This window comes from Apis cerana, linkage group LG1 (assembly GCF_029169275.1).
Source record: "Apis cerana isolate GH-2021 linkage group LG1, AcerK_1.0, whole genome shotgun sequence".
Taxonomy (NCBI): domain Eukaryota; kingdom Metazoa; phylum Arthropoda; class Insecta; order Hymenoptera; family Apidae; genus Apis; species Apis cerana.
This window is the reverse complement of record NC_083852.1, coordinates 10,729,766-10,755,963: the sequence shown is the minus strand read 5'-3', so window position 1 is coordinate 10,755,963 and position 26,198 is coordinate 10,729,766. Positions and strand designations below refer to the sequence as shown.

At 30.1% G+C, this 26,198-nt stretch overlaps 1 protein-coding gene and 1 long non-coding RNA gene across 2 annotated transcripts; one reads left to right on the top strand and one right to left on the bottom strand.

The window, feature by feature from the left end:
- Positions 1–1,256: 1,256 nt before the first annotated feature.
- LOC108001806 (uncharacterized) lies at positions 1,257–24,886 on the top strand. Its single transcript, XM_062071566.1, is given in 4 exon segments — positions 1,257–1,381; positions 21,364–23,379; positions 24,086–24,140; positions 24,142–24,886. Coding segments are annotated over 3 exon segments (600 nt in total). The 5' UTR covers positions 1,257–1,381; positions 21,364–22,999; the 3' UTR covers positions 24,307–24,886.
- Positions 3,734–6,946, bottom strand: LOC108001807 (uncharacterized). The gene is made up of 3 exons (XR_001766777.3): positions 6,801–6,946; positions 4,524–4,701; positions 3,734–4,444 (listed from the first exon to the last, which is right to left on the bottom strand). It is a non-coding gene; the product is annotated as an uncharacterized LOC108001807 (long non-coding RNA).
- Positions 24,887–26,198: the final 1,312 nt, after the last annotated feature.

Here is a 26,198-nt window from a genome sequence, read left to right as displayed (position 1 = left end):
TATTTCCATGCACAAACAGCTGCGCCATTATTTTTGATCGCATCTCTGAGGAGAAATATTTATAATGTCGATAAAAAAAGTCGAGCATAAGAAGCAGAACGTTTAAGATACGAAAAAGGAATATGATGAAACTGTCGGCGTTTCTCGCGTGGTATACAAAGGTTTTCGTTGTAATAAAATTTCTAGAAGGTGTAATTACCTGGTGTCGATTAATCGACATGCGATCAAAGTGTTCGAAATATTGATTACTCGTTAATTACTGGTTTTCGTTATTAATTCGAACAGTGCGTAATCACTCTTGTTCCTCTCTATTAGAAGATGTTTTTAATTATTTTTGCGGTATACTTTGTTGTTGCAGAAGATAACAAAATGTTAAGTTAAAAAATATATACAAATTTTAGCACGGTTAAGAGAAAAATATGATAAAATGAAACAGAGTATTCTTCTAAATTTGATTAATGATCAATGCAGTATCTTATAAAAATTGTTCACAATTAACGTTATTCAAAATCATCATTTCAAATAATGTGATAGAATATCGCGAAGGGTTCCATATGCGTATGGAATATATGTTAATATCATTCGCCATATTAAAGGAATCATTTGTCTGATTTAATAACGCGTTGGTGAGTTTGGTCACGGTAGAATGTTAATTTACGGTAATTATTGTAATTTATGATAATGGATGGTATCAATTTCTGGACTTGGTCCAGCTTATATTGAAGATCGCGATATTAATGCATCATTTGCATAAAAACGAATGAAATGACAAATTTTTCTTGAAAATTATATATATTTTATAAAATGAGAATTATAAAATTTTGCAAAACAAAGTAGAAAGAAATGCTTAAAAATTTACAATCGTGTTTGATCATAATATCGTAATATTAAATTTATACATATCAGTATTAAATTGTTTAGATATTAAATAGAAGCAATAGATATAAATATCATAATATTAGATTGTTGTATAATAATAAATATTTTTCATCAATTATTCAGTTCAAAAATATTCGATATTTGTTTCCATTTATTTTGTTTAAATAGTTTTATTTTTTAATTAAGAAATGTATACAATTATTGAAAAAAATATATCAATGGTTTTTATTTTAATTAAAATTTATTGAAACTAGATATAATTTTTTATATTTAGCATGCAACATGTATTTTATAATAAGTAATGATCAATTATGAAACATCATATAACATCATAAAGAAATAATAAATTCGAATAAATCTTATTTTTTATTATGTATAGGATGTTGTCACCTCAAGATGGTCAATCCAACACTTACTCGCACGGTAATGTCGTCCTTCAAGGTGCACCCTGTGGTCAATGTCGAGATTTATGTCCAGCTGGGTACGTGCCTCATTTTTGGCGGTAAGTAATCAGATATATTTTATGTAAATAATTTATTAGAAAATTAGTATTATTATATTAGTTGTTCAGTAAATTGATTAAAAAATAAAATTATTTTAATTGACATGTTTTAACGAAATGTACTAAAAACAAATCCTACCCTTTGCTTCTCAATACATTATTTTTTCTTCTTTGTTTTTTTATTCTCATAAAGAAGTAAGAAAATGTTTGATATTCATAATGTATTTGAAAGCAAAATAAATAATTTTAATCAAAATGGTATTGCGAGCGTTTTTACCATCCGAGCAAAGTTATCATTATGTGGCAATACTAACCAAAATAATTACAAAAAAAATTATTGATCATAAATATTTCTATGATCATAAATATTTCTATAATTCTATTTCTATTTCACATTAATAAACGAATAGTAATTATATAATGTTTTGATTTTTTTAAATCAGTGATACTTGGAAAGCAAAAGTAAAATGCTATAAACAAAACAGATAAAATTTAGCATGGTTTGCTGTAATAAAAATAGTTGAGAGATAGATAATATTAAAACAGAAAATTATCTTGAATAACATTGAAAAGATTTGTATATCGATTTAGCTTTGAATCTATAAAATGAATATAAATATATTCTATAAAATATAAATATACAAATAAATTCTAAATAAAATATTATTTTTACTATATTATATAAATAATATTAAGAATCATCTTAGAGGATGTTATTAATCAAATGTCGTTTAAAAAATAAATTCAATGACATGTTAATATCACTTTTTTTTTTGCTAATATACTATTTTATTAATTATTTAATGCTAAATTTTAATGCATCATTAATTCATGGAATTAGAATTTTTAATTTGCAATATCTCGAATTATCTCGAATTATCTAAAATTTGTCATAATTCTCTTCCAATTATCTTTTCGAAAATATTCTTCGTTCTCTTCGTTCAAAGAATTGACAGCATATGATGCGCGAAATGCGTTCAAATTGGTAGAACGTGTTGTGCAAATAATGGAGGGTCGATTTCTCAGTGGTGGACAGTCAGTCACGTGGGATAGAATATCGCTATAGTGGTGGTGGTAGTAGTAAATAGGAGGCGGTCGAGGCGCAGAAACATCGTGAAACCGTGTATGCTGGATTTGTAAAGGCAGAGCAAAGGGAAGATCGAAAGAGGGCAAAAGGAAGATTTCTTCTCGGCTTCGGGTCGTAAGGTCGACTCGTCGGTCTCACGCGAGGCCTGCGTGCAACGAGACCAACGATGGGCTGTTCCAAGACGAATCGGCTGGCAACCAAGCTAACCGATGAGAAAGAACGAGAGAGTATGCACCCCCAGCTTGCCAAACGATCGGACGTCGAGTGAGAGATGGAAGAGAAGAAAGAAAGAGGGATGTATGTCGGTCTGTAATTAACATACCGAGTTCCCTTTCTCTCCCCTTGTATTAAGTTGGTTCGTTCGTTCGCAGGTTCACTAAGAACTCGTTGTTCTCTTAAAAAGTCTCCTTTTCCCATTTTATGATTTTTCGATCGATTAAAATTAAATTAAAATCTTTGATATGAATAGTTTGATCGAGGATAATATTTGTTGCAAGTTATTCCATTTTTCAATGTAAAAAAATTAAAAGATTATTCGGTAGCATATTATTGATGACATTATAAGGGTATATAATTATTATGAATAAAACGATTTGTCTTTAATAATTATCTTCAATAGAATTTGATTAAATTTATAACAAAATGTATTTAAAATTATTGTCTATTATTTAATATAAAATTTCTTGAATTTTAAATATTGAACATTATTTATGCGATTTTGTTTAATTTTGAAGATCCTAATTTCTCTTTAAAGAGTAAATCGAATAAAGATAACAGATAAAAATAACAGATAAAGCTCCCTTAATATAAAAATTTAACTTAATTTCTAAAACAGTCGGCAACTATATTATAAAAGCAACACTATTTCATTTAATTCTTAAAATTATATATATTTCATACTAAGACCTTAATAAAAAATATCAAAGAAATATATTATCATCAATATTTTCCCTTCTATCGATTATAATGAATTCTAAAATGTTGAAAAATATTCAAAATATTCAAAAATTTCGACAAATTTCAAAATATCCATGAAAGTTTGATAGAATCAAAGAACATGAAGCTCCCACTTTAATCTACTACTGGTTACTTTATTAATGCGACAATTTTTTAATATATTAGATTTTAGATAAAAAAAATTTAACAGCAATAGAATAAGCTATCATGCGAACATACGTTTTCTTGATTATATCAATGAAGATTTTGATATAATCAAAAATCGTGTAGCCAATTTAACAGCTGAATTGAACTTTCCAACCAATGAATGTGGTATAGAGAATGTATTTACATGAACACTCATCATAAAGATGCACAATTACGATAGCATAGCTCACTTTCTATTCTCATTTCATTATTCAATCAATATATCTACGGTTTCTACTTTATTAAAATCACTTTAATTAATATTCAACTCATACATGTTTATAAATCATAAAAGAAGGAGAGTCTTCTTGTTAATTATTTTTATGTTAAGTGCTGTTTATTCTTGTTAGAGTTATAATAAAAATGTTTTTGAGATTAATCAATATATTTAAATAGATGAGATAATTTTAATTGTTCATAGATATATATATTAAGATTGTTTTCCCAATTATTACTATTTTTCTTTAAATCTCTCATCATGTATATATTCTACTTCTTGACTAACTTTACACGAATTAATACCATGAAAACAATATAATGAATGTAATATTATGAAAATCATGTTATTCCATTGTCCGCAGTGCCAAAATACTTCATGGTTTATGATTAACATCATTTGCAAGATTCACCAAGAGGGGAACTCGTTAGGATCATTAAGGTTCTTACGAGCCAACGCGTCAACGCATTTGACAGAACATGTAATCAACAACGACGATGAGGTTATGGGTCTCCTCGTGTTCGAATAGGTAGTACGCATATAGTAGATAATATGCGTTCGTTCTTGAAGACAGCCGTCATACTAAAGTCCAATGAAATACGATTCATTCATTTGGCTGAAAAAAAAAAAAAATGAAAAAGAAAAAATGGCAATGAAGAAAAAAGAAACGATAACGTCTCACAGATATAGTTTACTTTGGTCGTTTCGAAATTATCAAACTTGCAGTTTTATTTGTCATTAACAGTTTTAATTTCGCCTCTTTGCTTATCTTTGCCGGTTCTTGGAAGCTTGAAATTATCTTCGATAGTATGTGATTCGTTATAGGAATTTATCTTAAAAAGAGAAGCGATTCCATTTGAAGATCGGCGCCAACTGGTAATAAAAGAAAGAAATAAAGGTAAATTATAGCATTCTGATATGTTTGTCAAAATGAAGGTTTTCTATCGTATGTTCTTATTTTTCGTATCTTCCTTTGTGTAAGTATCAGTTGATAGAGAGAGAAGTCACTGGAAGTTTATCTATGGAGAATCTTTAGTTAGGCATTTTTATCGAAATCTTGAACGTTCTACTTTAGGAGATTATAGTCTTTCCATGTTGTTTATTGGACGATATAAAAGAAAAGAAAAAAAAAAATGAAAATAAAAATTAAATACCTTCATATCCTGATTTCTTTTTTTCTTTTTAAAAAGATGGAAATTATAATGGTATTAGTATTGTAACTGTAATTTTTATAAAAATTAAAAAAATAATGCAAAAAAATATAAATATAGTTAAGAAAATATATAAATTTAAAATATTATTAAAAGAAAGTATTAAGTTATGAAACATAAAATGAAATTTTTTAAATTTCTATGGGCCAAAAAATTTTAAGAATTATTTTAATAATATAATATTCATTCATTAAAATTGTCTAACTAAAATCAATATAATTATCTTAGTAGAAATCGAAGATAAACACTTTTATTCAGTTCTGAAAAAGTATGCCCCTAAAAGTTCAGTATCTGTACGCCGATTTCTTTACGTTCATCGAACCGAAAACAGAAAGAGTTAGAAGAGAAGAATGTCGCTCCGCGTCGCAGGTTTCGTATGTCTCGCAAAAACTTGAAGACCTTTGGTTCCTCTTGTCCCGGCTCCATCTTCACAACTCGTTCGGCAAACTTGTTGTTCTTCTTTCGATGCATCCCCGAATGCAGGTCGTGCAGTTTCACTTGTCATTGCATCGTTCTTCTCACGATTTTTTTTATCAAAATTTATCCATATTGCAATCATTGATTCTTTTAGTCATATTTCTTTAAGTTCTTTTCATAATTAATTTTTTAAATTTTAAAAAAGAAAAATTAAAAATTTGATAATTTTTTTTTGAAAACGTAAAATACATGGTTTCATAAAAATTGTGTAACTTCTTAATAATCGAGAAAAAATGTAATCTCATCGAAGAACTTCAGCATTGAGTTTTATATACTTGATTCACATATTTAACTTTTCATATAACTTTTCATATTTAATTTGATTTAACTTAATTTAATTTGATCTATTTTTATTTTTGAATTTATTTGATTTATGTTTATTCAGTTCAATTGTTTAATTTAGTTTAATTCACTTGAATTTCAATTTTTATCTGTTTCAATTTATTATTAATATGTTTTAAACTTTATTTTTCATTCAATATTTAATACATTACGATTCAGTTTCAATTGTTCTGATTCATTTGTATGTTCATTCATAATTCATTTTAAAAATTTTATTAATTATTTTGTTATGTTATATATGTTATATGTTATTGTATGTTATATATATGTTTGTATGTTATATATGTTATAACATAATGTTCTTGAAATCAAAAAATATTTTACAAAATTTAAAACAAAGTTATGTGATTTGAAAATGAGATCGCAGAATTATTTTTATGGAAAAGAATCTGCCCACTTTTTTTGATTCTTTCGGCCTACCTTTCTATATGTGGTTCAGAAACCGCATCATGTTCTGCCTTTTATGGTAAACATTGCTTATCTTGAAAACTGTTAATTAGTTTTATTCGCATATCATATTTGAACATTAATCGAAATATATTCAAATTCTTTTAAATATTATTCTTTATCGTAAACTCTGATTCTGTGTTATAAATAAGAATTTATAGAAAAAAAGGATAGATACACAATAATGCAAGCAATTATATCAATATATTCCAGACGTAAAATTTATAACCTAACTTTTATTTAACTTTTAGTTTAATTTATTTTTCAATAGATGATATTTAACGTTATTTATATCATATTACATGGAATTAAATATAGTAACAAAATTAACGCAATATAAAAATGAATATCTTTTTCTATAGGATAATGAATTAGAATAATGAACAAGAAATAAATAAAACTCTATAATATAGATATATCTAAAATGATCAATAAAATTTTTATACATCCGACACTATAAAAACTGTAATAACTTACAGTAATAAACAGACTTACAAAATCAAGTATTTAATCACTATTATATGAAATATAATTGTGAAACAATCTTCTGTATACAATTATCAAAATATTTCACGATCTTTCGTCATCGATATACGTTGTGAACTTTCTCGATTTCAACCAACTTTCTGCGCTTGCGTCGATGAAGAATGTGAAGAGAGTTAAGAAACTCGGTCGATGTGTAAAATCGATGTGTAATCTATCGATACAAACAAGCGATATATTGAATGTTCGATACTTTCCCTTCGTTCTTGCTTTCGTGAAATCTTATTGGTTAAATCAATGAAATTAATTCTTTTAAATATCTTTGTATACATTTGAAAATTAAACATAAACTTGTTTATAAAATCTTAGGTTAGGTTTCATACAAATTACAAACGAATTTAATTCTTATAGTAACAGAACCATTTTATTTTTCCATTTATATATTTTCAATTACTAAAAAAATAATTTATAATTTTTAATGATTAATTTATAATTTTACTTCACGATATTTCTCTTATTAACCATCGACTAATAAGACAAAATAGGAAGAATGAGAAGCATGCGCATTTCAACGGAAATCAATGAAGGTAAAGTTAATGATAAAGAAGCCAAGCAGATTCATGGAAGAATCATTAGATCAGAGAAAGAGGGAAAGAAACAATACGATTTGACGGAGAGACATACAGTTTTTTTCATAGACGTTCGTTAGCGCAACGCGTAGCACGGTAGAAATGCGATGAAAACACAACCCCTAAGAAAAATCGCACTACCCCCGCGTACTGACCAAGCTTGAACGCGCATGGAATGCGGCAAAACCCGATTTCTCGTTCTTTTTTTCGCCTCGTTACACGACTGATAATCGGAGAGGACGATTTTGTTGGAATCATGGGCTCGTTGGCGGTCGATCACGTAGTAGCCGTGACTTCAGAACCCTCCTCCCACCATTTCCTCCTCTTGATTAGACGGTATATTAAATATTTCAACCGCCATTACTTTGGATGTACTCTAAGGGGTGGAAATTCATTCCTGCCGTTATACGACTGGTTTTTGTTTTTTAACACATCATATGTGTGGACTTCAAAAGATGAATTCAGAATTGGAAAAAAATTTATATAGTATGTAGGTATCTAAAAAAAGATGTTTTTTTTATTTTTATAGATATTCGTTGTTATTGAATAAAATTTAGAAATATGGATAGATGAATGATATCCGAATTTCTTAATATTTTCTATTTTCTCAGATTGATAAATTGTCATTCATTTTTTTCTTTATTTATTCTTTCTTTATTTTTCTTATCCATTAATCATATGTGTCAATTATATCTTTAATTTCTTTTTTTCTTTTTTTTATCTTCTTCTTTTTTTATCATTTCTTCTAGTTGTTGCACTACTAAACTACAGAATTCCCACCGACACGTCTGATCACGTGATCACTGGGATGACGGTTGTGACTTCCCGAAATCGTTAATCGCGTTTAATAGACAGATTTACGGGTTTTTGCGCACGCGTGTTCGCGCTCGACACGTTGTTTACGTGACCGCGTACGTACACGATCGTTTGTCAACCGTTAAACACTGGTCACCCTCGCTCCTCTCCTATTTTCCACCCTTGGTAGGCCACGGGCGATAGCGAGGTTCTCTTGATTAACGAGACACCCCATATATATCCGGAATACCCCCATTCCCCTTCGTTCACTTGTCCACCGCTAGGGGGGAGATCGCATTGTTGCATTCGTGCTTTACTGCATATTGCGCTGCTGGTACTACGATCGCTATGCTGCCCTCTGACGTTTCCCTCATACCGGTTGAAGTAGACAATTTATCTGTTCTGTTCATTATGAAGAATGCATTGTGATGTTTCTTGAATAACTAATTGAGTAATTAATTAATTAGAAAAAAAAACTTTTCTTATATTTTAACATGATCTATTCTAGCTACTTTGTTTTGATATATTTCACATCATTTCATGCCAATTACTCGACTATATGTTTTATTGAATATTATATATTAGAAATTGATCTATTTTAACTACTTTTTTTTGATCCATTTTATATCATTTCGCATTCTTTCACAATTATTTGATTTGAAAACGTTTTATTGAATATTATACATATATTAGAAATTGATTAATTCGAAAATTAGAATACAAATCGAACATTTATGGAATAATTTATTTCATTATTTAATTATAGCTCGACTAGAACTCGAATTTTTTTTTTGTTAGAAGAAAAAGAAAAATCGAAAGTTTAACTTTCCATGAGTTTCGTGACATGTAAATGGGATTCCTTTCAACAGTGAAAATGATTATTAAATATGTAAACCTGTCTAATTTTTAATATAATCCATTGATTGATAAAATATTTCTTTTATAATTTATCGTTATAAAAGTTCATATTACCATTGTGAAATATACTTGAATGTGTGCAACTTGAATAATGCGTCTGTTTGGGCTTTAGCTTGAATTACTTCGCTTGTATCGTCCCTGCAGACTCGTTGTTTTAATACCGCGTTAACCATCGATTGCTGATCCAATCAATATACGATAAGCATGCTAAATGCCTGTCCCAGAGAGAGTTCGAAATTCCAATATTTAGCTCTTTATCAAGATTCGTTTTACGTTTATACAGATATACATAATAATTAATATTGATGATCTTGTTTAATTTATGATATAAATATAATCCTTTGTAAAATTAAAATTGACTGAATCAGTTGATTTTATTCATAAGATAGATTTACTTCAACCAAGATAAATGTTATTTCTTGATTATAATTATAATTTTAATTTTATTGGCTTTATTTAACTCCATCTCCCCATAATTCAGTTCATATTAATATACCCATAATTTAGTTATTTCTGCTTACACTATTCTATTTCATTTTTCTTATTTTCACTTTAGTTTTATTTACTCTGTATAGCTCAAACCTTTTCAATATTTAATTTCATGGTATGAATGAACTTTATGGCAAACAGATATAAAATTCTATAAGAACCATTCATTACATGGTATTACAGTTCCATATTATCCTGTCTATAAAAATAATCCTCTTGCACGATAATTCTCAACTTTCTAATAATCTCCTTTACCAAGCTACCCACTATCCTAACTGCGAATCCTCTCCCTACAATCATCATCACTATACGTATCCAATACACGATTCAAACACGATGATTGCGGTAGAAAAAGAAGTTGTACGAAAAAAATTCACATGGTGGATACATGCGCACAATCAAATTGAACTGGCATAAGCAATAGTAGGGATGGTATTGATAATGGGTAGTAAACGTACATGAAGAAACAAAGCATAGAGAATCTCTGAAATGATGACGTTAAAAACTAATAATGTTTTTAATATTTATAATTTATATTATTTTTGTAATCATAAGAAACATAAAAAATAATTGTAATACTATAATGCTGTACGATAATTTGATGTTATTATTCATATAGAAATTTAGTTTTCAAAAATGTTTGAAAAAAATATGATAGGTCTTATGCTGTATCTCGTCCAAGAGTCGACTCTTGACCACAAAGCAATAGCGGCGTATGGTTAAGAGAAAATGGCGAGGGTGGGAATTAAATGGGGCGGACTCTTGATTAGTTTGCTCGTCCACCCTGTTCGGAGCATCCCAGACCACTCTCACGCTTAATCCAGCATTATGAATATTTTCTCCTCGTCTCGCAGATAGACTTGCCAACCAGGAAAAAAGCACAGTGCGTTTTCGACCAGTGAATATACAAGTTGACCCTATATACTTGTTAGATGTCGTATCTTGGAAGTTATTATTATGCCACTGATGGCGCTGCTGCATATTCCATATGCTTAGAATTGACCATGTCGCGTGCAATTGAACTCATAAATTGAGAGAGATAGAAAATTGAAACGCATTTACAAAGATTTATATGTAAAGAAATAACATCAAAGTTCAAATGAAAAGCCATTTAATTCTGTTAATAAATTACATTTGCGGCAATCATAGATCAGTGAATTTCTAAATAATCATTATAACTTTTATCGGTAATTTTGTCATCATAATGCATCCAGTATGGCTATTATTAGAAAAATTTCGAATTATTGGAATTCCATTTATATTCGCGTGGAATCTTGATAACTTTCATTTAAATAATTTTGCAATTTGTTCCTCGAATCAAAAAATACTTTTATTACCTTCAATATCCGTAAATCCTAACCCTTGCTTGTGGAAATCGGTACCCGAGATTTCGTGTTATTTCAAATTCCAGGAATTACGAACAAACCGAGATCTCCAAGTCTTTTGCGAGATTCGCGCGTCGCCGAAAAGGGTTTCCACTTCAAAGCGGAGGAAGCCGCGGGCGTTAAATAAGTTTGGCTGAGTGACGGTTTGGAGGGAGGAGAAATCCGGTCGTTTCGGCCCTCTGAAGCGTTAGGACGCATTTTCGGATGCCGGTGCGTCGCGAGAAAATCGCTCCGAGAAAGACGGAGAACAGTCTTCGGTCGTTTAACGACAGAAACCTCACCTCTCGAACCCTTAACCTCTCCCCGTGTACCCGGAGAATGAATCTCTTGCTGGGTAATTAGGCAGATTACTTTCCGGAGTCGTTCTAGTGTCGGTTTCTTACTCGACTCTAGCCCGGTATATATTTCGGTCGGTGGGGCGGAGGACAATTAAAGGAAGAAATTCTTTGGCTTCCGATTGGCGGGGGTTAAAGGGGACCACAAAGAAGGGAGAAGGTTATACTGACGGTCGTGTGTCCTGTGCGCAAGATTCGAGCAGAGCTTAAATTCACCGCAAGGCTAATCGAGTAAAAAGCACGTCTCTAGCGGAAGTAATGTCGCACTTAAAGAGCTCCGTAGCAGTGCCATGATTACCGAAAATATCGCGCTCCTTGTGGAAAGAGGGCACTGTGCGCGTCCGCCGAAGAAACGAAGGAACACGACTATAGCCGATGGTCGGTGGATAGTAGTGGGGATACGATCGAGCGATGGTAGGAGTAAGATATTTGGAAAAAGATGGAATGCTAGCGCGTGGATGGAAGATAGAGAGAGAAGGAATGACCGGCACGACTGGGCAAGAATATACTGTTTTTATTTACGAGCTATGGAAGATCCAGGTCTCGACTGCGGCGGTCTCCTCCCGTTAATTAAATAATATTTCTCGAGAGAGAAGCCCACGGGAGTAGCGGCGTAAAGCTACGATAAATGCTCGAGGAGGGGAAGGGAAACATCTCGCGTCGACAAAAAAAACATGGTCCTGCTAAGAGCACTTATTGCAGTATTGAGATCGTAATTCAGAGCCGAGGCCTCGTAAACGTTTCCTTTTAATCGGACTTTTGGCCATCCGATCTTTTCTTTCCCCGCCGCTATTTTTTTTTTCCTATATTCTTTTATAGTTTGTGTTTTTTCTCGAATGAACACTGCTATCTTAAAGTGTTGGAGCATAGAAAAAGAGATGATTCTAGGCTGTCGATGTCGTTAACGACTCAAGCTTGTGATTGATCGTTCCGATGAATGATGCGAAAATTGGAACCACTTGAGTTTGGACCAAATCGAGATGAATCAGAGATGGAACGGTATATTTAAACTGAACAGATTTATTATGTCGAGTCGTTGAGTTTGGTTACTTCTGATTTTGATTTTATTGCTCGAGATTTTTGATAGTCCATTGAATGGAAAGAATTTTGAAGATTTTTTTGTTTTCTTTTGTTAATTGTAAGATGATTTTTATTTTTTGTTATTAATTTTATGTATAGAATAAAATAAAGATAAATCTATGTTAATTCCTTCTCATTGATTTTAATGAAATATTTTAAGAAAGGCATCATTTTAAATAATTTTTTCTTTTATACGTGACTAACAATAGGCTTTAGTTTTTGATAGTATTTTTTGCTTAGTAATTTGAAAATCAAAGTTAATTATTGATTATATATAAATAAAAATATTATTTGAAATAATATCTTCATATTTAATAAATATTTAATAAATAAATATATTTCATTAAAATCAGCAAATTGATTGAGATAAAAATTTAATTTTAAAAATATTCAATATTCTGTAAATATTTAAGACTAAAATTTAGATTTAAATTTTGAAATTTTATAAAATTTGTTGATCATAAATTCTGTAAAAACTCGATCTGTTAGATTATCTCGATCCTTTAGAAGCATGTGCAGCAAGAACAGGATCGAGTATCGAGAGCAATACAATTACAGATATCTGGAATCAAAAAACTATTATTTTTGTTATTTTTGATCATCTTCTTCTTTATCTCATGTTTTACATATTTGAATTTACGCATTCAGTTTTAAATCTTATTACTAATAAACATTTATAAATACTCAAAAGCTGTTAAATCGTAATTTATATTAATGGAATTTTTATAACAATAATAAATATATATTTATTCAGTTCAAAGATATGTTATCTTTCAAGTTCATTAACATTTAAAAAGTTTTGGAACTTTCCTTTTTAATGAATATTTTGGTTTTCTTCGTTGTTTTAAGATGATTCTAAATTAAAATTTTATCATAAAGGACTCATCGTTTATAGAATCAAGTTTGGATTATTATTTTGCTTATAAAAATCTTTTTTTGAACCAAAATAAATCTTAAATTGCTTTTTACATAACATAGCATTGAAATTTTAAGTTAATTAAAAATTATAAACAAAATCACAATAAAAGAATACACATATAAAATCACGGTAGTTTTAAATTATTTAATGAATTTATTATTATTTTTTTTATTATATTTTTAAAAACATTTGTTTATATATTTAGAAAAATTTATGCAGAAACAAAATATGTGTATTTAGATTATAATTTTATATTTTATATTATTTTATATTGTAATAAATATTAGATATTAACTATCTTACTAAACTTAACTTACTTAACTTAATAAATATCTCGTCATGCTTCACTGCATTTGAAGTATCTTAACCTATTACATATCATTAGTATCGTTTTAATCAACACATCAGTATGCTAAACTTATCCTAACAGTATTATATTATTATTTATGATCTTACCATTTGCTCACACATATTTGTTTCTATATCTGTTATTGATTGGATAAATTCCAAATTTAAAATGTTTTTCAATCAAATTAAGCAAATCATATTGATCAATAAATAATGTACTATCATCTTGTTTTATATATCTTTGCCTCGCTTAAGTTAAAATAAATAAATTTCCACCATATTTTATATATCAATTTTTGCTTTGATCTTAGAGAATCGACAAAATCTTTAGAATTTTTCAAATATGTTCCACGAATATATCAACATCCTGTGTACGCACTAAGCGAAAACTTTCTGTAAAGCTCTTCCTTTTATTCATCTATTTGCATGCACCATGCCATCTGCACTTTCGAATTTAAAATAAAGGTGGCGTATTAATCTTCCTTATGGCTTCTCATGAACGTTCTTCTTTCTTTTTTATTTTTCTCTCCTTTTCACTCCCTCATCCTTTCTGCCTGATTCTTCTCAACTACGCATTACTTACCGCGGTATTTTCTCCCTCCTTTCCCTGTATTTTACCGACTCGAGCATATTTCGTCCTCCTTTTTCAAACAGTTTCGTTGGGACACGAAGCGTCGTCGTGTCCCTTTTTCTGGCATTTCGCTCGACAAACATCACGGTCGTTGTCCCGTCGCGAGTCTAGGACATGCGGCGCCCGGCATCCGCCGGCGTCTGGCGTCTCGGCGCCCATTCACCTCCTCCCCTCCCCTCTTCTGACCAGTCGCCAATCTCTTTCTTTCCTTTTTCTCTCTCTCTCTCTTTCTATTGACCAATAAATGGACCAGACAAATTGATAACGCTTCTACAACTTGTATAATAAGTATAGTGCAGTATATCGCTTTGATATTGATGGTTCTTTCTTATTTAAGAGTAATTAAACATGAATAGATTGTTTTTTGGTTTAGATGATCGGAGAGATTTCTTTCGTTAACGTGGAATGATTGATTACGAAAATGTAAAAGTAATTGCAAGCTTATTTGTTAATTAAATGAATTATTCGTAATCATTTGAATAATTATTTTTGATTGACTTGACAACTAAAGATGAATTATTTTTTTTATCCAAGACAAAATCGACGTAGTTGAGTTTAATATTAATGAGATAAATTTTGTACTTTATTTTGATCGATTAAGAAATATTTCAATTTTTATTTTCATATACAAACTACACTCATAATTGTCCATCTTAATTATATCGTAATAGCAAATATAGGACGAAACTAAACTTTCATTTTCTAAAGATTTATTTTCCACACCATTCAGCCGCATCTTCTAATTCATTCACTCGTCTTCAGCTCACGAATTATATACTTGGTCATTCAAATTACCGATGAAACCACCGCTTACGATGTTGCACGCGATGCAACCTCTCTTGTTCGTGAGAAAAGTTGCGTTTTGCAACGCGAAACAGAAAAAGGCTCGGGGCCAGGCATCATCACGCCCACATTCTCTCGAATACCCGCCGAAACTGATCGTTATTTAGATATTTTTCTACAACCAATTCTTTAACAAAATCGAGACGAAGTGAGATATGATCATCGATCGATGTGCTTCGTTCCGCTTACGTACGCGCAATCTGATTCGTTGTATGAAAGGGGGATAAAGATGAAAAATACGTTTGTTACGCTAGCTATCGGAATTTAAGGGTACACCGGCTGGTTCCAGTAGGTAAGGGATCGGTCAGTAAATTAATTATGGCTTAAAGCATCGTTAGGATATGCCACAACCAACCCAGTGGGTTCGGTTATTAGTGCAGTACATCATACTCGTCCAGAGCTACTCTTCTCTCCTCCATTTTTAGTTTCTTTTTTTTTTGTTCGAAATTTGGTATTACATATTGTTATATTATACATTGCAGTTTGACGAAATAATTTCGAAGAGATTCCGAATTTTTTTCGTTAGACAAAATATATTTGAACGAGAAGAAAGTAAAATAGATATATATATATATATATAAGATGTAAGTAAATATAGTAAGTTCTTTTGTCACCGTGAAGCAGTCTGGTTGAATAATTCGATAATTATAAATGGAACATTTTTAATCCTAAATAATTGAATCATCATTAATTTAGCAAATATATAATTTAAAATTTTTATTCGTGTATATTTATCGATAACTGTGTGTTCCTAACTTTTCTATCCCTATATTTCTTGTGTAACATGGTGCAATATCGGTAGAACAGTCGCAAATATCGGTAAGCTACGGTGTAAAGAGAAGAAATATAGCGGTCGAGTGCTTAAGGTGATTAAGATGAACGCAATTGAGGATTAGCGTTAACCAAACGACTTTTGATAGTTGAACCCTCCGGTTTAGGCCGGTTCCATCGCTAAAATCCCACGATTTTAAAGTGCTATAGAATGGAAAAGATGAAACTCGAAACGTTTGGCGAGCTTATCCAATTATATCAACGTATCGTCGCTTGTTATAGGTTAGAGCTCTCTCTCGAGCCCATGTTGTTGGATCGAAGATACGCAAGAAACGTATCCTCAATATATCCTGGTATTGATCACAGTCTCAGGTGTCGCTATGACTTAACCGTTATTCACATTGGATAAAAATTTCAGTTATTCTTTATAAAAATAAGTAGTATAAAATATCACCAAAGTCTTTTGTTCTAAGTTTCATGTTTCAAAATGACTGAAGTTCGTTATTTATATTTTTGGTTATTTTAAAAAGTTGAAATTCACAGAATTGCATAGATTGTCAAAAGCAAAAATATATCAATATTCGATCTTATAAAAGTTTATATCGATCAATTTCATGATCTTAATTAAACTGAGATATTTTAAAGTTATATTTTAAATCATAATTTTAATTCATATTTGTTTTATTGAATTTTTCATTACGCGTTAAAAGATATTCTAACTGTAATAAACGCTTTCTATTTGAATATTATTATTTCGATTTTGACACGCACATCAAACAAATAGAAAAATTGTTCCGTCTTTCAAACAAATTTTTGTTGTTCTCATTTCGGAATCCTTAATCTGGAAACGATGTCGTGGGTATGTAAAACCAGGACGTACACCGGACAACAGGTCGTACGAGTAATCGTTGAATGCATCGGTGTACCAACGGCAAACAGGTCGGCTTTCACTTTAAGCTCGATTCACATTAAATGTGCTCGCTACGCCTCAACTTCTTATATTTCATGAGAAATCTCTGACGATTAATATCTCAAGAATCTCTTTCGATCCTCGATTTTCAAGGTTTAAAAATATCTGATAAATAAATCTTTATTCCTTACACATATTCGAGTAAGTTAAAATAATTATTTATATGAAAAAATTAGTCTAAAAAATGAGATCTATTTGATATATATTTTCCCAATTGATTGATTGAAATTTATGCACTTGGAAATACGACTTAATATTTCTTTTCATCATAAATATTATGAATATTAAGTACACAGTCTCTAAATATATAATTTTTCAAGGACATGTTATTACATCTCAACTGTTTACATGATAACTTAATCGAACCTAACCTAGAAATGAGATAAAAATAAATAAGACAAAGTATCGAAAAATAAATTCAAGTTGTCATTGATATATAATATGTGCAACCGAAGAGAGCAATAATGATCGAATGTTTTTTTTTTTTTTATCTTAAACACGGTTGCTTACCCTTTCACGCGTTCTCCTGTACGCGAAAGTTATCGAATTTCATATATATACATATACCTTCCTAGGAATGCAAGCCGCGTAACTCTATACGTTGGTCACGCACGGAGGATTCGCGGGAGCGACGTATATGCGTGGTATTATGTATACGCATTTGCCAAGTCAATCGAAAAATTTTTATGGTTCGTAATGTGGACCAATCATTCACTTTACCTTTATATATATATATCAATATTAATTATATATATTAAAAGTAAAATTCTCAACGATTATGTTTTTTGAAGGTAAAATGATATTTTATATTGCAATCGACTTGGAAAAAAATTTGAAAGTAAAATATAATTTAAAAAAAATAAATGTTTGAGATATAATAAGATATAAGAGAGTTTGTTAGATGTGTGATTTGATTTGTAGGTTAGTCGATTAAAGAATAGTTTAAACAATTTTTTTGCAAATTATAAAATATCACAGAAAAATTACAATTGTATAGACATAATTATTTACAATAATTATAAGAGAATATTTTCTATTGATATTATTTGATAACTTAGAATTATATAATATTGATATAGAATATTGATTTTTTCAAATTATAATTTTGTTTGTTTTTACTCGAAAAATAGACAGCCATCATTTACGTTTTTTATTTCTTTCATATCGCATTATTTTTGATTCGTTATCTCGTCATTCATTCTCTCGTTTCTTACATCTTTCTCTCTGTTCTCTAATCACCTTGCATATTAACAGAGTAGTACTCGGTGTGGTCTTCGGCGCGCAGAATTACATCGCGTTGAATGAGAAAATCCCGCAGACTACATTATCCTTCATCATCATTAAGAGGATGATCTTAATCTCTCATAAATGATCGTGTCAATAGAGAATCGTTATCTTTACTCAAAATGTAACTTTTTTTTTAAATATAATCTAAATTACAAATAAAAATTAATGAATAACGTTTTTATAGGTTATGTTTAACAAAGAAAAAGTTTATTTTGTTTAATTTTGATTGAAACAAATGACGAGTTTATATTGACGTGATAATTAATATAAGAAATTTTTGTTTCAAAATTACATCGAATAAAGAAAATTAATTATATGATATAAAATTTATCGCGTAACGTGGTAGGAAAACGTAATGTAGTGATGTAAAATTATCTGGAGGCGTTATGGTGTTTATGAAGATGGTCGTAACCCTGTGCACGTTGTTCTAAATAAAATTATCAGCTGGAAAACAGGAACTCCTCCATAGAACTGGAGGAGATATCACACTAGAAAACTACTAGTATTACAAGTTTTATAATTTTATGAAGCGACTCCTATGCTTGTAGCATCGGCGATCAAGTGTACCTGTGTGAGTACATATAATGTAACACAAGAACTCGTGACATACCATATACGTGCTTGCTAGTCGCTTTATGTATCCTATTCGAGATTCAGTTCAAAGGAAAATTTTAATGATTCCAATGATCGTTGAACATATATATATCTATATAATATTTATCTTTATAAAATTAACAAATACATTAAAGATATATTTTTGTCCTTCTTTCTCTAATTATATTTATTTAATTTTTATATATTTTAAAATAATTTAAAAAACAAATAGAGTGCAATTTTTAAAATAATTTTGAAAAATTGCCTATTAAAATTAATCTGAATCTAGAATCCTAGAATCTAATGAACAATTCTTCTCTTTCTCGCTAATTGAAAATTTACCCTCTCATCATTCATCGTTCTCCCTTCTTATCACAAAACGTATACACACGCGCACACAATTGCTATTTAGTCACACTGGCGCACAAACGCATTCCTACGATTCTTATTTCTAAACACATGGTCACGTTTCGCCCTCGAAAAACTCGTAGTATTATATTGCAGGGTGGATCCGAATGGATGTCACGAAACTTATATACAGCCTATTCAACATCTCAGAAATGAGGAAAGTATTGCAATACATATGGTCAACGAATCATTCGTTTCTTGAATATACATATATATATATTTTTATGAAAGCTTTATTCTGTAATAATAGTATTTTTTAACAAATGACTTTTTACACGTATTTATAAAATATATCGAATTATAATTCAATCGTATTTGTGATATACAACAAGATGATTTTTTTTTAATTAATTTATTTTTTAACAATTGGAATGCTTTGAAAAATTTCCAATCTCAAATGAATATCTATCTTTTGATTCTATCTCTATCCATCTCTCTACTCGATAACCAGATAAACTTTATTTATACATACTTTATCTTATTTATACAATAAGAGATCACAATTTCTCAATTATTTTTCAACTTCAATAGATACAGTAATAAAAAAAAATATCCTGTGGATGAAGTAAAATAAAATAAAAACTATTTATAAGAATATAATATTCCTTGAAGGATCGAGGAAGATAAAAGAATTTCTTCAATGAAATAAAATAACGTTATCACGCGATTTGCAGAAAGATTTTACGATCGCTCGGTCCGGTTTGAAATCTCTCCAGAAACAGGTCGTGCCCTCCAATCGTCACGAGGTCCTCGAACGCGTTTCGATAGGAGAACCCTCGCAGCTGCCCCTCACCCGTTCGAAGCTCGTTTTTTACTCGAAGTAATTTTTAGGGTGGCGACCGAACTGTGACCATCGGGGCAAAACTCGGGTTGGGGAGGGGTGGTAAGAAGTTTTCTGGAAGAAAGATCGGGGTACCGATTCGAGTGTCGTGCCACTTTCGCGCCCCCATCTCTTCCCCCGCGGCTATACACCTTTCTCTTCTTTTCCAACCCCTCGAGATGTGAAACTCGAACGGAATACCCTATTAGGAACGGTGCACGATTTTTGGAGATAATGATCCTCGAACTTTTCCAATGGCCCCTCTACCCGACGTATAGCCTTTTAACTTGCCGCGGATTACGGGGAACTTTTCTTCGTCAAATATTTGAATTAGGAGGGAGGTGTACCGCGTTAATAAGCGGGGTTGGATTTGATTACTGGGTATTTGGTTAATGGGCGAGTTGTGAAGCTGATTCTCGAAGCATTGATTGGAAGAATTATTGATCATTTTTATTTAAATGTGGAAATAGTTGGAGGATAATTATGATTATAATTCTTCCATCTCGTTTTTATTCTTCTTTAATCTTCTATTTTATTCGAATGATCTATTTAAATAATATAAATCTAGAATAATCTGTATAAATCTTATATTAAATTAATAATTTCTTGTATAAAACTTGTTAAAAGTATTACAAAGCTAATTGTTATATATTGGTATTAATTAAATAATATATTAATGTTATATGAACATTAATAATAAATAGGAACGATATGCGTGTTACGTAACTGTGGTAACTAATAGATTAAAAGCGCTGAAAGTCGTTTGCCGTAAAAAAATATGTCGACCGCAATTATCCCCTTGTCGACATATGCAACTTACTGTATTAATCCTAGTTGTGTGATGGATACGACGTTTCTTGTGGTCAGAAAACGATTCATAACCGCAAAATACCTTAATACGTCTTGAAAGGTTGTTATCATTTCTTCACCTCCCATATTCTCTCCAATCGATTCGTTTTATGAGGGAAAAAATCACTTTTCCGCTCCTTCCTTCCCATAATTTCAAAGCAAACGTCCATTTCTTTTCCGTAATTACGATTCATCGACTGAATAGTCGAAAAATTATTTAACGTAACATTTCTTTCCAGCAATAATAATAATAACTAGAAAATTTAATCATTTTCCCTATTTTTAAAATTTCCTATATGATGTGTTATGTGTTGTTGAGCAAAAATTAAAAAGAGAAAGAGAAGAGAAAAAATTCGAAGGTTTTGACAAATATTTCTCGATGAAAGTAAATCGAATCGACAGATGTCACGTGTTTATCTCCTGCATTATTCGTAGCCGATATCGATTTTCAGAAATTCACCTTGTTTCCTATATTCTCACTCTTGGGACCTGGTTTTTGTTCAGCTCTCCGTGTTTTGGCTGCTTCTAAACTGAAAGGGGAGAGGAAGAAGGGGAGGAGGCAGAGACACGCGTGGCCGAAGGGTTGGACGGACCGTGGTGGAAAGTGAGTTTTCCACCACCCTTCCGCTTTTTCTTCGTTTTCTACCCGCCACGTTTCCGCGCACGCGTTATTTCGTGTGAATGCTACACAATGATATACACAGGGTGACACAAAAATTCTTCAAACTTCTTTTGTTTATTCTAAAAAGAAATAAATTTTATAGTAAAAAAACGTATATATAAGAAAAAAGATAATATAAAATAAATAAAGAATGTTTAATAAGATGTAAATTTATGTAAAAAATGGAAAGCAATCTGTTAATATTATGGAACTAAATGTTAAATATCCAACTATTATATGTTAAGTAGGTTGTTTAAAATTTTTTTCATGCATGATAGTAAGGTCTGATTATGTGTAATATCTATATTTTTACTCACACTTTCACTAAAAAAATTGTTCTTCAAGAATGCTAATAATATTAATGATAGCAATGATAATGATAATGACAGTTATAATAACAATAGAAAACAATAGTAATAATAATAAGAACAACAATATATCATATTTATTATGCGAAAACAAGATGCTGTGTAGATGAGCAAGTGTAATATAAATGAGATTCTGTGCATTCTAAAAAGAAAAAAAAAAGGAAAGGTATTCTTCCTTGTGCTATAAAAGATACTATTCAGTTTTATTTTAATGTGTTTCGAAAAGAAAAAAGATTGAGAGAAGTAAAATATAAACTGGTTCTGCAATATATAACAAACGAGAGGAAAGTCATTTAATATCTGTTTTATATCTGTCTATAAGGAACTTGAAGTTCGTTGTCTATTAATAATTATTATTTTATTCTAGATAGTTGATCTGTGTTGATGTGTGTAGATGGAAAGAATATTTTTCTTCTAAACGATATCTCATTGAGGATGATATTATAGAGAGCAACGTATTATCAAGAGACCTCTGAGTTCATATCATAGTAGATAATAGAATGTACAGTTATAATATACAGATATAATCTTTATGATATAACCTGATTATAAAATTCAGTTCATCGTTGAATACATCTTTGGTAATCGGTGTATTCATAAATTTGAATACATGATTTTACATAGAATTAGGTAAAGCATACTTTAATCTTGCTTTATAGATGAAGATGAAATCTAATATTTGAAGCATTGTATGCTTTTATTTAAAATCACGTTATATTTTACATAGAGTCATGCAGGCTAACCGAATGCACATCTTGAATACGCAAAGAATGAATAAGTAGGGATGAGATACTTCCTCCATTTTCATCCTTTATTTCTCGTTGTTAGTGTATTTTCTTAGAAGTAGTGCGTGAGAACAATTTGAGTTTAAACGTAGGATTGTCTTTTAATTGCTAATTGATCATCAAGCTGAATCTTCTATCACATTTCTTAAAATTTTTTTCATAAAATTCATAAGTTAGTTTTAAACATGAAATATTTATTGATGACAACTAAAGATAATAGCATGTTAACATATAATAATACATTTTCACCATGGAAACTGAATTGAAGCCAAGATATAGTTCATGTTCCCCAGACAGAGATGCCACATAGATATTATTAAATCACAATGGAAAGACATGACATTAACAATGAACATGATAATAGTAAGAACAATCTCTTTTGTTTTTTTTTAACCTTTTTTTTTTCTAACAGGCGATTATTTTGTGACAATAATTATACTCCACCCTGTATAGACATTGGTGAAGCGAAGAGGAATTCTCGTATATCTTCGGCTCGCCGGAGGCAGCACTCAGCCTTCGGGATAAGTTCGTTAGAGTGCCCTGCTGTCTTCTGCTCCAAGACACTCCCGAAGGACGAGGAGGGTCCTTCGGTATTACCTTCACCTTGCTCTTCAGAGGCTTCCCGCCCCTTCAACTGTCTTCTAATTTCCAACGTTTCGACGATCGTTCAATTTTCACAATTTACGGAACCGTTTAACCCCTATAGGTATTTCTCTTTTTTTCTTTTATTTGGCAAATGATGATTTAGCACCGCTGACGATTAATGGATTTGATTTTATGTGGATATTCATTTCAGACGTGTAATAATTTTTATCGTTGACCTGCAATAAGAAATGATAGATTCAGATATAAATGTAATTTTAACTTTTAATGCATAGTTGAATTATTTATTTTAAATTGTAATGATTTTGGATTTGTGAAAGTCAATGTTGAGAGAAATTAAGCTGCATTAGAGTCGATAATAGAAAAATTTTGAACTTGTAGAATAAGATACAGATCAGTTTGGCTTATGATACTCAAGGTTGGCAATTCAGGACTCAAGTAATTCGATACTCGCACATCTTCAGAGTCGTGAAACTCGATACTAGTAATACAGGACTCATGAAATTGGATACTGTGGATATCGAACGTTGAGAATACGATAGAGAACATTGGAATTGTTTATAACGTGGAATATAGGTCACGTTTAGAAAGTCAATTTTAAAATTAGCAAAATTCTGGGAAGAATCAGCAATTTCAGGAACAATGAAAAATTTCAAGGATGTTGGAAAAATGTGACGAAAGTCCAAAAATTCCAAAAGAGATTCGATAAATCAGCTAAGATATTATGAGATTAAAAAAGTTACGATAAAAATGAAAATGATTTATTGAAAAAACCTTATTTTCTTTTTATTACAATTTATAATTTTCAGATTATTGGAAATACCTCATAGTGATATATTCTATATGCTTATTTTCTACAATTTGAACCTATTGGTCAAATCAATTTCCTATATATTTTTATCTTCGACCATTCAACTCAGAAATTCTTCTCTTTCTTGAAATAAAAAAGAAAAAAAAAAGAAAAAAAAAGAACGGAAAGAAAAAAATCTTCGATCAGTCCATTCGAAAAATACCGTTCCAACTAAATTGACTCGACGACAAATTGGTATTGCACGGTTACCGCCGTAGGAAGGCATAAATGTTATTCGAGCATGATGATGATGATCGATGCGGCGCGCTGGATTCAAGCTTGAATCACTCGCGTTTCAGACGCGTCGTGTCCTGGCTAGTGTGCAGGGACGACGGGTGGCCAGACAAAAAACGTGTTCGCTACGATGAATGGACCTTGATGCAGAGAAACTTGCTTCTGGCGAATCGAGAAACGACCTCGAGAATCTCCTGATTCTCGGGAAACTGTTTCTCTGGAAAATCATTTTCCATGAATCTTGCTATTGTGATAGGATATGTGAAAAATTGGTTGAAAATTGTTTCATGAATGTTCTAATTTTTTTTTTGTTAATTTAAACTAATAAGATAACTTCGAAAAGATTTTCTTTTGTTTGAATCGATTTTTTGAAGATTTTTTAATATGTTTCATTCTTCAATGTAAAAATAAATAATCTTTTATAAAGGTATCTTTTTTTTAGTTTTTAATTTGAAATTTTTAGTTTGAAGTTTTTTTAGTTTTCATTGTCTGATTTTTGGAAATATTTGATGGAAATTTCTTTCTTTTTAATTTAATATAATAATAATAACATTGTAAAAGATTATGAAATTTTTTTTATAAAATTTTTCATATTTTAGAATAAATATATTTACTGGATTATATCAAGATAGAAAATATCAAAATAGAGTGATTGATTAATTTTTTTCTCTTAAAAATCCAGAAACTTGCTATTTAAATTTTTATATTATATTATATTATAAAGATTTCTGTAATAAAAATTGTATGTTATTTAAACAAAAATTATTTATGAGAAGCCAAATCAATACCATTACATTTAAATTTGAACATTATTAAGAATACAAATAATTCCAGACTGAAAAAAGTCCATGATCTATTGATTTTTACGTTTTATAACCATATATATGTACCCTGATATCCAAGAATTATCTTATGCAAAAGAGAATTCTTGGAACTGAATCGAAACTGTGGAGATAATATTTATTGCAACAGAATAAGAATAAGAATCGTTTAAGAATCCATTAACGAGTATTATATTATTTAAATTATATGAAGTTTTATTTTATCTCTTAAATATGAATTTTCTTTGAAAATCAATTAAATATAATTATTAGAATATTAATAAAATTTAATCAAATTTAATCAAATATATATACATAACATATACATTTTATTTCTTTCTTTAACTATTATCATTACAAGAAATCATTATAAAAAAATTTTGATTTTAAAATGTTTAAAAATTGAAATGAAATGCATATAATTTTTTACTTAATTTTAATTACTGCATTTATTTATAATTATTTTCTTGAACTTTTTTTTAAAAAGATTTAAATATTTTCAATTTCTATTAAAAAGCTTTACAATTTTGAAATTAAAAAATGAACTTTAAAATTATTTTTGCCTTGAAATGTGAAATTTAAAAAAAATCAAAAGTAAAAAATTTAGATTTTAAAATAAAAAATGAAAAATGTGGAAATTTTCAAACTTTTAAAATAAAAAGACTAGAACAAAAATCAAATTGTACCCTTATTTAGAGGATTCATACTTTTATCCGTCAGCGATAACAAATTGCGTCTCTGATATATTTATCCTAATCGCCCCCTTCCTTTCAACTTCCTTCACGCATTTCCAACATACAGCTGGTGTTATTCTCGAGGAACCTTCTGCAGAAACTTCTCCTCGTTTTCGGATCGATTGCGCGAGCCAATCGTCGAGGACACGGACGAGCGCGATTTACGAGCAGTCGGCTTAAAGCTCACGATCCTCCTCTTTCGAGTTGCTGCTTTACTTACGCAACCATGCGAATTCTACTTCTCTCTTTTACTCTACTCCTCTTTTTCCTTCTTTGTCTTTGA